This window comes from Mesitornis unicolor, unplaced genomic scaffold (genome assembly GCF_000695765.1).
Source record: "Mesitornis unicolor isolate BGI_N332 unplaced genomic scaffold, ASM69576v1 scaffold9279, whole genome shotgun sequence".
NCBI classification, from domain to species: domain Eukaryota; kingdom Metazoa; phylum Chordata; class Aves; order Mesitornithiformes; family Mesitornithidae; genus Mesitornis; species Mesitornis unicolor.
The window spans coordinates 27833-41793 of NW_010205218.1; the positions used below are offsets into that span (position 1 = coordinate 27833).

Genomic DNA, 13961 nt, shown 5'->3' on the forward strand with positions numbered 1-13961 from the left:
ATTTTTATTCTGCCCTTTTAGTGGAAGTTGACTTCTTTTCCCTATGAGCTGATCTACATCCAAAGAACAAGGCAAAGGACTTAAGTATGAGGATCCCTATGTACCACCCATTCGAGTGACTTTGCTTCTCGATGAACTGTCAGAAAATAGTTCAGAGAGGAACCTTCCCCACTTGCAAAGTGTGTGAGGAGCCTAAAGACACCCCAATGAGCCTTCACTTTGCCCAGTTACAGAATTGTAAATGCAGAGTAACTCCATTTCCTCTAGACTTCACACTGGTTCACCAAGAATGGTATTTGATCTTAAGTAGTCAGACTTCAAAAGAAGTTTAACTAAATGTTAAAGTAGGGGATGGTTTCAATGTGTAGATGCTACTAGCTTGTTGCATTTCTTGCTACAACCTTTCCTCTTCTGCACATTTCTCATGAATGCCAGAAAAGTGCCCCCTGCACTGTTGCATTGGTTTTGTTTCCTTATGACTCATCAGCACCATTGCCTGAAAAATTCAGTCCCTGGTTATCCATTATAATTTTGTCTTCTTCCAGCAGGCACTATGTGGTCAGACTGTTCCCTGTTTTATTTTCTTTTGAGATTTGTGTATTTAAAAACACGATTCAACTTCTGAGCCCTTTGTTGACCCCTTTTTACAACAGCACAACAACATTGCTTTAAGCAGTCAGCTGGGGATTACTCCACTACAGAGAAAGTCAGGGTATCGTTAAGCAGTCTCTTTGCTGTCTTGTAATGGCTTCTGGGGATCAATACACCAGAACTTTCTTCTCGGGGAACAGGGAGAGTGACTCAGGAAAAGTGAATACACAAACCTCTGGAGGTCACCCCAGCCTGAGGTTGCAATGAGTTTCAGCGGTAGCAGAAGCGAGGGCTTTGATTAGATGTAATAAGGCAGACGTGCACCATGCAGCACATCACAGTAGAGAAAAGGCAGAGGTATCATCAAGCAAGCTGATGTGTTCATGGCAGCCCTCTGAAGCACTCAGTGGAGATGGGAGCTCAGGGTGCAGAAATCACATCACCCAGCGTTTTTTGCAGAGCTCATTTTTAGCTCTGCTTATAGTGTCCCAGGTACCCCATCATGCAGGAGCTCTGCTGGCTGGAACATCGCTGTGGGAGAGGTAACACATAAACAGTCATCACACAATAAATACTTCCATCATCAGGCTGTGCATGTCAGCATTTGGTTTCAGATTGAATTTTGGCTTGATCCCTGATCTGGCAAAACCAAGCTGTTTTGGTTTTAGGTTTTGGTTTTGGTTGTTTGTTTGTTTATGTATTGTTTTGGGTTCCCCCATCCCCGAAAATAGAGTATGAGAGATGTTCCAGTAGTGAGAGAAGAAAGCAGGAGAATCCATGAAGGAGCATATGATGATGTTTTATTGAGTTTCAAGTATCACATGAAAATAGGATATTTCATTATCATTATGGATGAAAATCTTGCTAAGTACTGTGTAATTCTTAGCCAAAGCTGATAGAAATTGCTACAGTCTCTTATAAGCAGAGAGGTTTGATTTAAGTTTATTTGAAATGTTGTGAAAGCAAGAGCAGCAATATGTATATATATAGATGCTTTTTTTAAAAATAGAATTTGTTTCCATGCTAGGACCTCATAGGAATGTTTTAGTCCTGAAGCAAAATTTGGTTGAATGAGTTACCAGGATTGTAAAGCAGGTTCTCAAATAGATCTGCTGGCAGACCTTTAAATACGACCATATGGACTACATCACTTTATTTTTAGTTTCAGTTTCTGAACTTCAAATTCATTCTGCTTAGAGTAACTCTCGTCTGCTTTCAGATAATTCCCCTCAACCCTTTGTTACTGGCTCTACTGGCATTTCTTCTTGTTAGGAACCAAAATCTCCAACCCTAGCTCTTCTGAACAGTTCGTAGGGATAAGTCTATTAACGTCATGGAGACAAATCTCATGAGTGACAGACTTTTTGTAGAGATTGGCCATAAGCGTTGTAGCAGTCTCTAGGCTGGAGTTCTGCCTTCAGTCTGTCTTGCATTTTGCTGCAATCCAAGACTGTAAAAACTGATTTTGTGAGATAGTTGAGTACCTGCAGCTTTGGTGAAACCAGTCAAAAATAGTCTTTTATAGAGCAGCTCTTTTAGCTATTTTGTGCATATTTGGTGCATACCAGGTAAATAGTTGTGGGATTTTTTTGTATAGCAACACTCCATAAAAAACTTCCTACAACATGTAGGAAGGGTTATTACTGTGGCTGAAAGAGAAGGCCATAAAGATCTTTAACACACTTTAAGTGGAAATACAGACCCAGGAGGTCTCTATTCCTAACTTGCTAAGTGGTCGTGCAGGATTGGCATCATTTTGCGTACTTTTATTTACCCATTATTAACAGTTAGTTGCTTACGATTTGAGATCCTTGGACAGAATTTGTTTTTGTGATGGGAAGAGAGGGATGCAGAATTAGGGGTTCCTGTCCTGGTGCACTCATTGCATGAACCCTTTCAAAGGAGTTACTCTGTATTTACACCAATACCAATGTTGTCTGAGGTTTGTACAGAATTGCTGTCTCTATCACGCTGCACTGTAGTGCACTGTAATGTGCAATGTAAGGTAGCAACCCATCCACGTCTGAAATTTTTTGTTTCTTTATCCTAACTGGAGCTGTAAAACACAGACAGCAATTCAGCTGGCTTAAAGGAGGTTTTGCATTTGCTGACAGACACCTCTTTTGCAACAGTAGTTTCAGCTGCAGCATCCCATGGCAAGGCTTTATTATTTCCTCGCCAGGAAAAGGAAATGTTTTCTGTGTGTGGGCTGTTTTGTTTTGTTTCTTTCTCCTGGGATGGGTAATGGTTACAGAATGAAATTTAATCAAGAGTGATATGAGGCCAGAGAAGTATTTCTGGAAATACATAGATTCATGTATAGGTTACAAACACTCAGTTTAATGTTAGTTTTAAGAAAAGGACACTCAGTGGCCAATATGTTGTTTTCCTTTTCCCCTGAACTGGTCACACTACGGAGGACATGCTTCAACTCCCACCATAATTTCACACCAATTTTAATTGTTTTGATGGTTTCAGCCAAGAGTTTCTCTTCATGGGAGAGATTCTGTCAGAGGTATTAAGATAGATTTATACTTGCATTTTCTGAAATAACAGAGTTTGTGCTGAATTTATTTCCACTGTCTGTGGGATATTTGCAAAGAAATAAAATGTTATTTTATTTATGGGCATAGCTCTGTATAACCACATACATACATATATATCTCCATATATTTCCATGGATGGTGGGATCTGCCTGCACAGGTCAGCTTGCTAAATTAGAATTTTAAGAAGAAGCTGATTTTCTCATTAGATGCTGGAGGAGCAGAATCATGAATCGATGGTTATGCCAGTCCAATGAAAGCAATTTTTAAAAATACATAATTAAAATCCAGAAAGTATGTGAGATTTTATTTAGAGCATATCTGTGTGGTGATTGCAAGCCTAAACGTTGCAGAGGGCAGTTTGCTGCCTGTGTATACCAGTATATACTTACACAGCATGGCTGCTATATGCACTTATCTTGACTAAAATGTATATGGTTACAGTTTGATAAAGTGAAGCGTAGAGAGCATGGGCCTACATTTTTGAAGACCCCACTTTTGTATACATGCAGTACAAAACACTCAGAGCATCTTTTGACTTCTGTCTGCGTGGCATTGCTTTCTCATGCCAAGTAATGTTTGCATTGTAATCAGAGGTGGTGCAGCTGGTCCTTGCTCTTCGCTTCACCATTACTCTGGCGACTTCCCTCTGTTCCTGCCATAACCCATGCTGAGTTTGGCTTCACCATGGCAGGTGCTACAAAAATTGCAAGTAACTCTGTGTGTATGCTTACCCATAAATGGAGGATTTGCCCTTTCAGTGGCTATGAGCAGCAGTGAGCGTGTGGTGGTCTGCGATGCTGGGCAGGGCCATGGCAGCACAGGGAGGGTTTGACCTACCCGGGCTCACCCGTCAGGCTGCCAAAAGGCTGTGCTGCTCTTAACTCTCATTCCTCTCACTCTCTTTAAGGGCCCATCATGACTGGGCTTGCACAGCCTACCTGCCCAGTTGGCTTGAGAGATGGATGGTCTCTGCTGCGTAGTTTTCCCGAAGTTTAAAATGAGCCGCCCTTCCCAGAGCTTAGCCCCATTACTTTTTTTCACCAGCCACTGTAGACAAGTAGAGAAGCCTCCCTGTGGTGTCTTTTCATATGTTTGAAGACCTACCAGTCGTATTTGATTTTCTTTTCTCTAGATTAAAGATCCATATTTCCTTTGGCCTTTGCTTGTCGGTCATGTTTTCTAGATTTACCTTTCTTGTTCTGCCTTTGTGTGTGTGTCCCTGTGGCACATACCTTATTTGAAGTGCAGTATTGCAGCAGAGGCCTTACCGATCCCCAGTCAGACTAAAAGGATTACCAGTGGCTTGCAGACCATAATGCCATGTATAATCTCTCCCTTATTTTTATACCAGCATGAAACTGTTCTTTCAAATTGAGTTTGTGATCTACTGCAGGCTTAGCGGACAGAGATCCTTTTCACAAAACTACAGTTTAACCAGTGCTCCCTGCTGGGTGTTTGCACGGCTGATCGCTGCCAGCTTTAAGCTTGTACAGATTTCATCATAAATAATATGTGTGCTCTTAGCAGGCTGCTGCGCACAAATATCTAAAAGGAATAGAATTTTGTAGCTTTCTTAAACTGCTTATTGAAAATGAGGGCAATATGCAATTCTTGTCTGTAGGAGGAAATTTCATGTTTAACTTAGGTGATCTATACCTAATGTCTAAATTACCTGTGCATGCAAATCTACATTTTAGTGTATATAATCCATCCTTGTGAAACATCTAAAATTAAATCTGTCAATGTACATGTACGAGAGCTCTTTAGGAGTGGCAGTTACAGATTTAGCATTCATGCATGTAAAATTGATACAAAAAGTTAGAGAAGAGATTGCCAGCCACTTTTGAAAAATAATCCCTGAAGTTTATCCAAACCTCTGCAAAACAGGAATCTGATCCTGCAGATACCTCTAACTGAAAATACTGCTTAAGGTTTCTGATTAATGCCCATGGCAGCAAATGCTTTGTACGTGATACCGAGTTCACATTCCTTGATCGTCAAACTGGAATTCCCACAGTTTTTATTACAGTGTTTCAGTATTTTAGATCTGTTCTCTGATAGGAGCAGAAGTTTCAAAAACAGCTCAATCAAATCCCCATCCCTTTTTTTTTCCAAAACGCATACTTATTTGAGGTTCACCACCAATAGCTTTTATCCTTGCTTTACTTGGGTCAGCTTCAACTGCCTGATTATACAGCTGGTCTCATTTTTTTTTCTACTTTGAGCATCTTTCTGTCTCATCTCTCCTATGTGTGTATTGTGCCTGTAAACATCATCTCATCATTTACAAACCCTCTTGAACTGAAAAGGGCAACCCAGTAAACCCCATCTGTGGACTCCTGTTTTCTCCTTGGCCCATTTTCCTTACATTTAAACGTAAAACAGCCATTAATATCACCTTATTCGCATTTTGACATTTCAGTCTCTTCACCCTGTGTTGATTTGATCAGACTCTTCTTCCATATATGTGCCCGGGCCTTTATTTCTTCCCTTTTTCAGCTGCATAATGCATGAGACAGAAAGAGTCTTCCCAGTGCCGGTGTCAGACAGTGCTGGGTATGCGCTGGCGGCAGCGGGGCTGTGATTGACGCTGCCGCGCTGAGAGTGGTCTCGGTCGGGTGTTGCGGTGGTGGTGTTTCGGGGAGGCTGGTCAGGGAGGAGAGCAGGAGCCGTGTCACTGATGCAGCTTGTCAGTGATTCACTGAGATCTCTCCAAGTGCCCTATTTTTGGAAACAGCATTTCCAGATAAATGCTTTTCCAATTCCAAAGGCATTTTGACATGCTGGGAAATAAACCTCTACCTAGCTGTGGGTTTAAGTCACATCCCTAACATTCTAGAAAGTGCCAGTCATTTGATTTTATAATCCTTTCTATGAATTATAATGATGGTAAGGACCAAATAGGCTTAGTCCTGTGCTGCCACTCTATCCAGACACATAACAGCGGCAGAAAAGGCACATTTAGAAACCGAGAGCCCCTTGATGTGTCTGGCAAGCTTAGCTCTGAAATCCTCAAAAGAGATCTGTCTTCCTTTTCCCTCTAAATTTAGATGAAGAATTTTTACATTATTGGAATAGAGAGGGAGAAAGGTGGAAGCTGATAACACGCTGCTGAAAGAAAATGGTAGCGTTTTCAGATGCCGAACAATTTTCTGTGTGGCTTCTCTCTGAACTTGTGTAAGCGTCAGCTGGTCCACCTGCGAGCAGCCTGGTTTGTGTGTGCGAGTTAGATTGAGAACTTTAAACTCATGTCACCTTTTCTTTTTAGGCATTCAAGCCAATGTTTTAGGGGCCTCTCTGTCTTCTACAGGACCAGGTAGAACTGCTTTGCAGAGGGCTTTTGTAAGCAGGCCTTTGGGGACTGATGGGCTTGGGTTTGGGGTTATTTTTTCCTGCCTAGCACATGCAGAAATGTTATTGGTCATTCACTGAAAGGGAAAATGAGTTTGCCAGTTCCAGCTCTCTGTAGCTCGTTGGCATTTCTGAAAAGATACCAGGCAATGGGATTCACAGACAATTATTGCCACAAATAATTTAATCTCCATTTAATAAGGAAGTCACCCTTTTTGACTCCCCATTTTTAAACATCAGTAGTGGTCATCAGTAGTGGCTCACCCCAGCAGTCCAGAGTGCTTGTTGTTAAAGACTTCTGCGTTTTGGATTAGTGCTTCCCACTGAGAAATTTTAATTCCTGAAGACAGAGAATTCAGATGTCTGATTAGCAAATCTAAAGGATTAAAAGAACCAGTTAGCAGGGTTAATATACTTCAAGACTGTTGTTGTTACCATAGCATAAAAAGGCGGTTCTCACAGCTGTAGTTCATAGTTGGTAAATCTGACTGTGCTAGCATTGGTGAACACTAGAAGCAAAGCTTTTAACATCACTAAACACCAGCTTTTTGCTTCATCGCTCAAGGATGGTTCCCCTGTTCGCATCTTCATCTGCAGAAGTGGATATACCATGGAGATTGTGAAATCTGAATATGCATTCTGTAATTACGTGCCTAATTTGAAAAGCTACTTGTTTGAATTGAAACCACTAACTACAAGACCAATGTTTTTGGTCTAGAGTTTGCATCAAACATTGGACATTTCTCCGTAAATCTGTGCTCTCCTGGTCTGGATTATCAGCTTGCCTTAAAATAGGAATTTCCCACAGACATAGGCAAAGGTTTAAGTTCTCTTTGATCCTTCCTTGCAAATGAGTGTAACTGGCATAGCTGCCCATCTCACCAAGGGCTGGGGCTCAGCTGTGGGCTTGAACTTGCTTGTAAATGCCGCTCTGACATGTGCTGTGAATAAATAAAGCCTGTTGGAATATGTTGCAAGGAATACACTTTTAAGAATCTAATGAAGTTTAAAAGATGGGTAGTACTTACCGTAAGCATGTAATTTTAGTGAAGAAAACCCTCTTTGCAAAATGATTTAGTTGTTAGGATTTTTTTTTCTTTGAGTTGCAGGAAAAAAGAAAACTAAAGCTCCTTCTTACAGAAATCTGTTTTTCTCCCTTTTATTTTATTTTATTTTCTTATCTACGGAAGTTGTGTAAGCAAAGTTCTTTGCTGGTGCTAGGGATTTGTGTGATATTTTTTCAAGGTGTGGGATGTAGAATGTCACACATTCATTTTTAAACAGTTTTGCTCTCTGATATGAATGAAGCACAGGGCAGTCAAATGTCAATTGGAAGCTTAGCAGCTCACTTTTCCTGCTTCTCTCTATTTTCTTATTATTAGCTGTATTTGCAAAAGAGGAGCCTCTTATGTTCCTGTCTTTGTTAGTGTTCTCAGAGCAGGCAGTGTTTTTGCTTTTGCCAATGTTTTTGACATCTCCTCAAAATAAGACAAGACCCATTTTCCCAGAATAGTGGCATGTTTGGGCATTTCTAAAATAACTTCAACCTTTAATTCGCCCCACCCTTCACTGCCTGTCGATCCTCAGTGCAGTTTGGGTGTGTGTCAAAATCTAGTAGAGGCTGCTGTCCCCATTGCTCTGCCTGGTGACAGGGCAGAACTGCTCCAGCTCTCGGGTTGCACAGCCAGGTCACACTCTCATGAAATCCCCAGTGCAGGTGCCGTGGGATAGATGCAGACATCCCATTTACCTCCTGGAGAGGGATTCTGATCGCTGCCCTCATCCCGTGCCCTCTGCTGACACCCTCTCCAGGGGCCTTGCCTATGCCACCTCTTCAAGGATGATGTAGCCCTCCTACTGCTGGGGTGATGCGGGGTTGTGCAAGATAAGTTCCTGGGAGGGGTGGCTAAGCTCAAAGACTGGTATCGCTATGTTTATTGTGCTCCACAACTGTTAGATCAAAAAGCTGTGGGGTTTCCTCTCATGCAGATTGCCATGTGCCCTGCATGTCTGACCAAGTGGGATAACTACGGTTTTAAAAATGTTTTTTCGTCGTTTTGTTTTTAATGAGGGAAAACTGACCTTGATTTCTCCCCTCTTCAAAATACCCTAAAGGAAGCTAGCCAAGAAGCAGAAGGAGACTCAGACCAGCACGCAGAGGGAGATGGGTCCCGTGGCTACTTCTGACAAGACCTCTACCAAACTCAGTGCTGTTCACAATGAAGAAGCTTTTTCTTCCAGCTGCCAAGATGTTAATGGATTCAGTAAGTTTAACTTGCTTGCAATGGGTGTGTCCCCTTTGGAGAGCTCTAGGTTCTTAAAAGGACCCATTTCCTATGGGCACAATATTGAGGAGCTAGGAAAGACAGTGATAGAGATCATTGCAAAAGCTTGATAGAAATCAGTTGTCTGAAATCTCTCTGACACTGCCCCTATTTTAACTGTCAGGTGTATAGCATTCCTTCTGACTCAAAATCTACCAAGAATAATTTATAAAGTCTGTTCTAATAACTACATCAGACAGTTAAAAAAGCACATTTATTTGTTCTTCAGAAATAATTTTTCCTTTGTGAGTAGAAGAGTCAAATCAAATCACTTAGCTGACTTGTAGGATGAAATAACATTTTCTGTGTGAAATTATTATGAAAGAAAGCATGGTCTCCTGCTAGAGAACTGGAATGGAAAGACAGCATTTCTTCTTTTGTCTGTGTCCTCCGTTTATTCTTCACCTGGGTTCAGTAAAACTAATCTTGGTTAATAGTTATAAACCACTCAGACCTCTGTAGCTGGAAGAGTTTTGTGGGTAAAGCAGCACAGAGTCACACTTCAGCCTCGCTAGATCCAGATTGAGAGCATGGTGGATTTGTGAACTTTTCCATATTAAATAAATCTTGACTTAGCCACTGTGGGAATGTCACTCTCTTTTGACACTTAGCCTGCTAGTTTGAACAGGAGGCAGCTCTGAGTCACAAGTAAAAGTGTTTTGTCTTTCTTAAACATCTGTAGTGAAGGGGTTTTTCCCCTAGTTACTAACTTGGAAATGGTGATGGTACAAAATGCATTTCATCAATGAAACCTCTGTAATCTTGGATTGAGCAGGACAGGCTGAGTGAGTTCTTCTTTTCCCTCCGTCTGTAGGTCACGTCAAATTCCATCTGCATGTGTTGCCACTGCAACTCTGTGTGACATACCTGGGAGATGGATAAATAGGTGTTTGGGACCGCCAGGGCTAGCAGTGAACACTTCTCTCTGATATTAAATTGTCTCGAGTCAAGATCTAATTCTCTCAGGTGTTGAGTAGCTTATCTCCTAAAGAAGACAGCAAGAGTTGTCAGTGGTTCATATCTTTGAAAGACAGGATAGCAGAGGACAGCGTTGTAACAGACATCCTAGAAACGGCAAAGGCAGCTGGTTTAGAATGGGTAGAATGAAATTTTTAACACTTTCTTCAGGATTTGGATTTTTAAAAGTTTTGGATTTTTTTTTTCCATCCAGAAAATAAGAGCCTGTAATGTGACCTCATTTCCCCCCCCCTTGATATTTGGAGACTAATTAAAACAGCTGAGTCATTTCCTTGAAATGGCAACTCTAGAAAATATGATGTATCTAATTTTGTAAAAAAGCATCCCTCCAGGTTGTTTTTTTTAAGCAGTTAGTCCTTTGCTTGTCTGACATCACTGCAGATTTTATCACTACCTCCCTCTATAACACAGCCTGAGTCAAGTTATGGGCGCATTCTTTTCATTTTTTTCCTTTTTATATCTATGAGAAACAATCACCAGTGAGTCTTCATGATTCCTCCATGTTTTTTACTGCCAAGTGCAGAATGCTGAGGTGTTGGAGGTGAGTTCTCTTCCGTGCAGTACTGTGCACATGCTGACATGGGATTTATATGGATAAAAGACTTTATTTTTTAAACTTTTCCATAATAGAGTTTAATACTTGAGGGTTTCTATACGAGCCTACTCTAACTTTTGAATAACGTAATAGGATTACTCTTTAACCTTCCTGCTAACTAGTGGAGTTTTACAGGGGGTTATCCATCCTAGCTTTTGAAATCAGCTGTCTTGTCTTGGGCAGCAGCCAAATTCCTTAAGTTGTCCTTTTGCTTCCGAACAGGAAATAGCACTTGCAGATATCTTGTGATCGTTTGTCATCCTCTCCATCTTGACCCTCAGTTATGGGAGCCAGAGTTGGCTGTAGCAGTGGCATGGAAATACCCTTCTCCTTTTTGAAGTCCACCAAGGGAAGCGAAGTGTTTTCAATCCCAAGGTCACCTTGCTAGCTCACAGAAGCAATAAAACAGAACAGGACAACTTGTTAAGTAGGAAACCTCACAATTATTGAATGACTTGCAAACAAGTTTATCTCCAGATGACAGTGTCCTTGCAGAGCATGTCCTTCCTTCCTGTTTTTCCTTCCTGTCCCAATCTTTTTAACGACTTTTCAGGCAGAACAAATTCCATGAGTCCCTATAGAACGGACTGTGCAGGTCCAGCAGCTCAGGAGCACACCATCCTCTTGGACATTTGTAGTTTTGAATTTTATTGTTTGGCAAAGATGTTCATTATCAAATGCAGTTACATTCTGGAAGATCTGTAGCCTCTCTGCCTAAACAGGGAGACTTCAGGTCTAGCTGAAAAGTGGACAAGAAACGGGCATTTATCTTCCCTGGCCCAAAGCAAAGCCCCCATTGCTCTTTCCATTCTACACAGTTAGTTCTTATTCAGGCAGGATTCTCACTGGCACATGCAGGAGTTTAAACTGCAGAGATTTTATGGTCTCAGCCCCTGTCTCTGACACCATATGCAATCAGAATAGCTGTTTGCTGAGAGATATATTAGTCCATGGCTATTCCAGCTTGTCTAGTTTTACCCAGGGATTATGTGGAGATGAAGCAGGCTCATTGTAGCTGTTCATTTTCTCAAATATGTTGCTTTTTGAAAAATAAAAATATACTGTAAATCCATTAAAGGCAGATGCTGGTCCTTTTGCAGTGTTTGAGCCTGCTCCTCAGTTTGCAGGGAAGTGTGGAAAGCAGCAGTGCTCTCCTCCGCGTGACACAGCAGAGTCACATGCAGGCACTGACTCAGCGCAGGGTTGTTATGAAACAAGATGACAAATTGCAGAGAAGCTGGGCCTAAAATCATCCACCAGCAGCTGTGCACTGGCCAAAAGGGTGTGCAAAGGGTTGTTATTGCACATAAATTGTGTGCGATTTGGCAGCCCATCCGTCTGATGGGAGAAGCAGTAATGCATCATCTCAGGAGTGATGCACTAACGATACGTCCTGTGCAAAGGATCTGCTCTTCTGGCTTTGCAGTGCTAAAATGCCATGGATCAGGGCTTGTCCAGAAGAAAGCCATGTCACCAACACAGCCATCGTGACATCCTCAGGGTGGTTCTGTCAGGAACTGTTTGATTCTGAGGATTTAACCTCTCAAAATGCACCCAGTTTTGCTAGAGACTGATTTACCGGGATGTGCTTAACTTTTGTTACATCTCAATCTGTAAGGAGACTGCTAAAGATTAGGTAGGCAGCTTTAGTTTTACAGGCAGAAGCAGTTTGAAGACAGCATTTTGGAAGCTGGAGGGCACTGAGGTTTGTGAGCACTACTCTACAGTTACCAAATTCCTATGCTTTTACTAATGAGAACAAGGAGATAAAAGGAAGCTGTAGGTAAGTGACACTTGGGGCGTTAAGGCTCATTTTTAACCAAGAACCATTTAAATTCACACTTTTCCAGATCCTGCACGTTTTTGTGATGAATGAAATGCAGTGAATGTCTTTAGATTTGCTGTAGCTTCTTCAAACTCTGGTTCTCATTCCTACCCCATAGATAATTTTCACTCCCAGTTAGGATACCTGCTAAATGCAGTCCAGGACTTGTAGGATCATGACCATGAGGTGTTTTCTTTAGTGAAAATTTCTAAAATTAATAGTAATAAAGCCAAATTTCATCAAAGACATGAATGGAAAATAATACCAAAATCCCTGTTAGCTGTTTTCGTGCTGGTTTGGGATTTTTGTGGGGTTTGCTAGCTTAGCAAATTTTACAGAAAACAAGGGAGAGTAATTTTCAGAATAGGAAGGAGCCTCCCCCACTCTGCATACCTAGAGGGATCTGTGTGGCCTCACGTGCCACTCGAGGGAGTACACAGAGGTTTTGTAATGAGGTCTCAATCTCTACCCTGGTGTGAAATCCTCTCTGGAAATGCTTCCTGTGATTGCACACACGAGTGCTGGTAAGAACCTCTGGTTTGACAGCGGCCCTGTGTGCATGTCTCTGGTTACACAAGCCACCTCCTGACTAGTTTTGAGGATGAGGTCTCCAAAGTTTTGGGAAACTTGGTTTTTTGATGGGGTTTTTCCCCCTTTTTCTGTCATCTACAATTAACCTCCCTGTCACACAAATATGGTTCATCTCATAAACCTCAATTGGTAACACTTTTAATCAGATTCACTGAAGTAAGTGTATCACTTGCCTAAGTAATTCGTCGTTAGCACTTCTTGGAAAGGCCCAATGAATTCTTATATACTCCCAAATTTCAAGAAAATCGAGCCCTGACTTGTTGACTTTCATTGTGGCTCTGAGCAAACAAATTTTTCTTTTTAGACCTTATTTTATACCTCTGCAAAAGGGGCCATTCCAAGTACAGTCAGAGGAGGGTCTGATTCAGACTGACAAATACAGGGGAGAAAGTGCAAGAGGCCCCAAGGGGAGATGCTTTATGGCTTGGAGGCAGCTGGGGCAGAATTCCAGCAGACTAAGCTTTGAGAAATTTGATTATTTTAATGTGTTTCAAGTGATGTAAGTCTGAAAATATGGTGGAAGAATGCAAAATGAGAGCAAGTTCATTTACTAGGTGATTATAAACTGCTTAGGAGGTAATTCTGCTGATGTATGAAACTCCCAAGACTAGTGACTTCTTCAGTTCACCCCATAGATCAACTTGAATTTTTTAAGTGGCATTTGCTCTAGAAATACAAAAATTGCATCTGAAATTACTTTGATGTATACTGAGTTTCATCTACTTCTGTTGGGTTATGGAATAGTTTTCCCTGCGTTATCTATTGTTATCTTTCTGATGTTTTATATTAGTTTGTTTCCCAACATTTTGTTTCCCTGTGTTATCTATTGTTATCTTTCTGATGTACTGAGTTTTATATTAGTTTGTTTCCCAACATTTTGAGGAGAAGATAAATAAATGCCTGTAACTTTAAGGGTGAATGATGAATGATAACAAAAGAGTATCCCTTCAGAAATGATGAATTACCATGACAATGTACATGTATGCTGTTGTAGATATAAACCAGGCTCATAAATTTACTATCAAGAAAAGAATCTGCTGTGAAGATGTTGAGTCCTGCCTCCTTTCCATAAATATTTGATTAATATGGAAATAATTTGTGGATTCTTGTCCAGAGAAAGCTAACGCTTTATTAGGAGAAAGCAGGGCTGCTCCTCCTGC

The 13961-nt window shown here is 41.2% G+C and overlaps 1 protein-coding gene across 1 annotated transcript in view; it reads left to right on the top strand.

Annotated features, from left to right (window-relative positions):
* Positions 1 to 13961, top strand: part of LOC104546045 (receptor-type tyrosine-protein phosphatase T) — a gene marked incomplete at its 5' end in the record, with an annotated part of 65063 nt that overhangs the window by 6928 nt on the left and 44174 nt on the right. The window contains one exon of the mRNA XM_010191333.1: positions 8604 to 8752. Within this exon, the coding sequence (XP_010189635.1) occupies positions 8604 to 8752 (149 nt within the window). The remainder of the gene's footprint in view (positions 1 to 8603; positions 8753 to 13961) is intronic.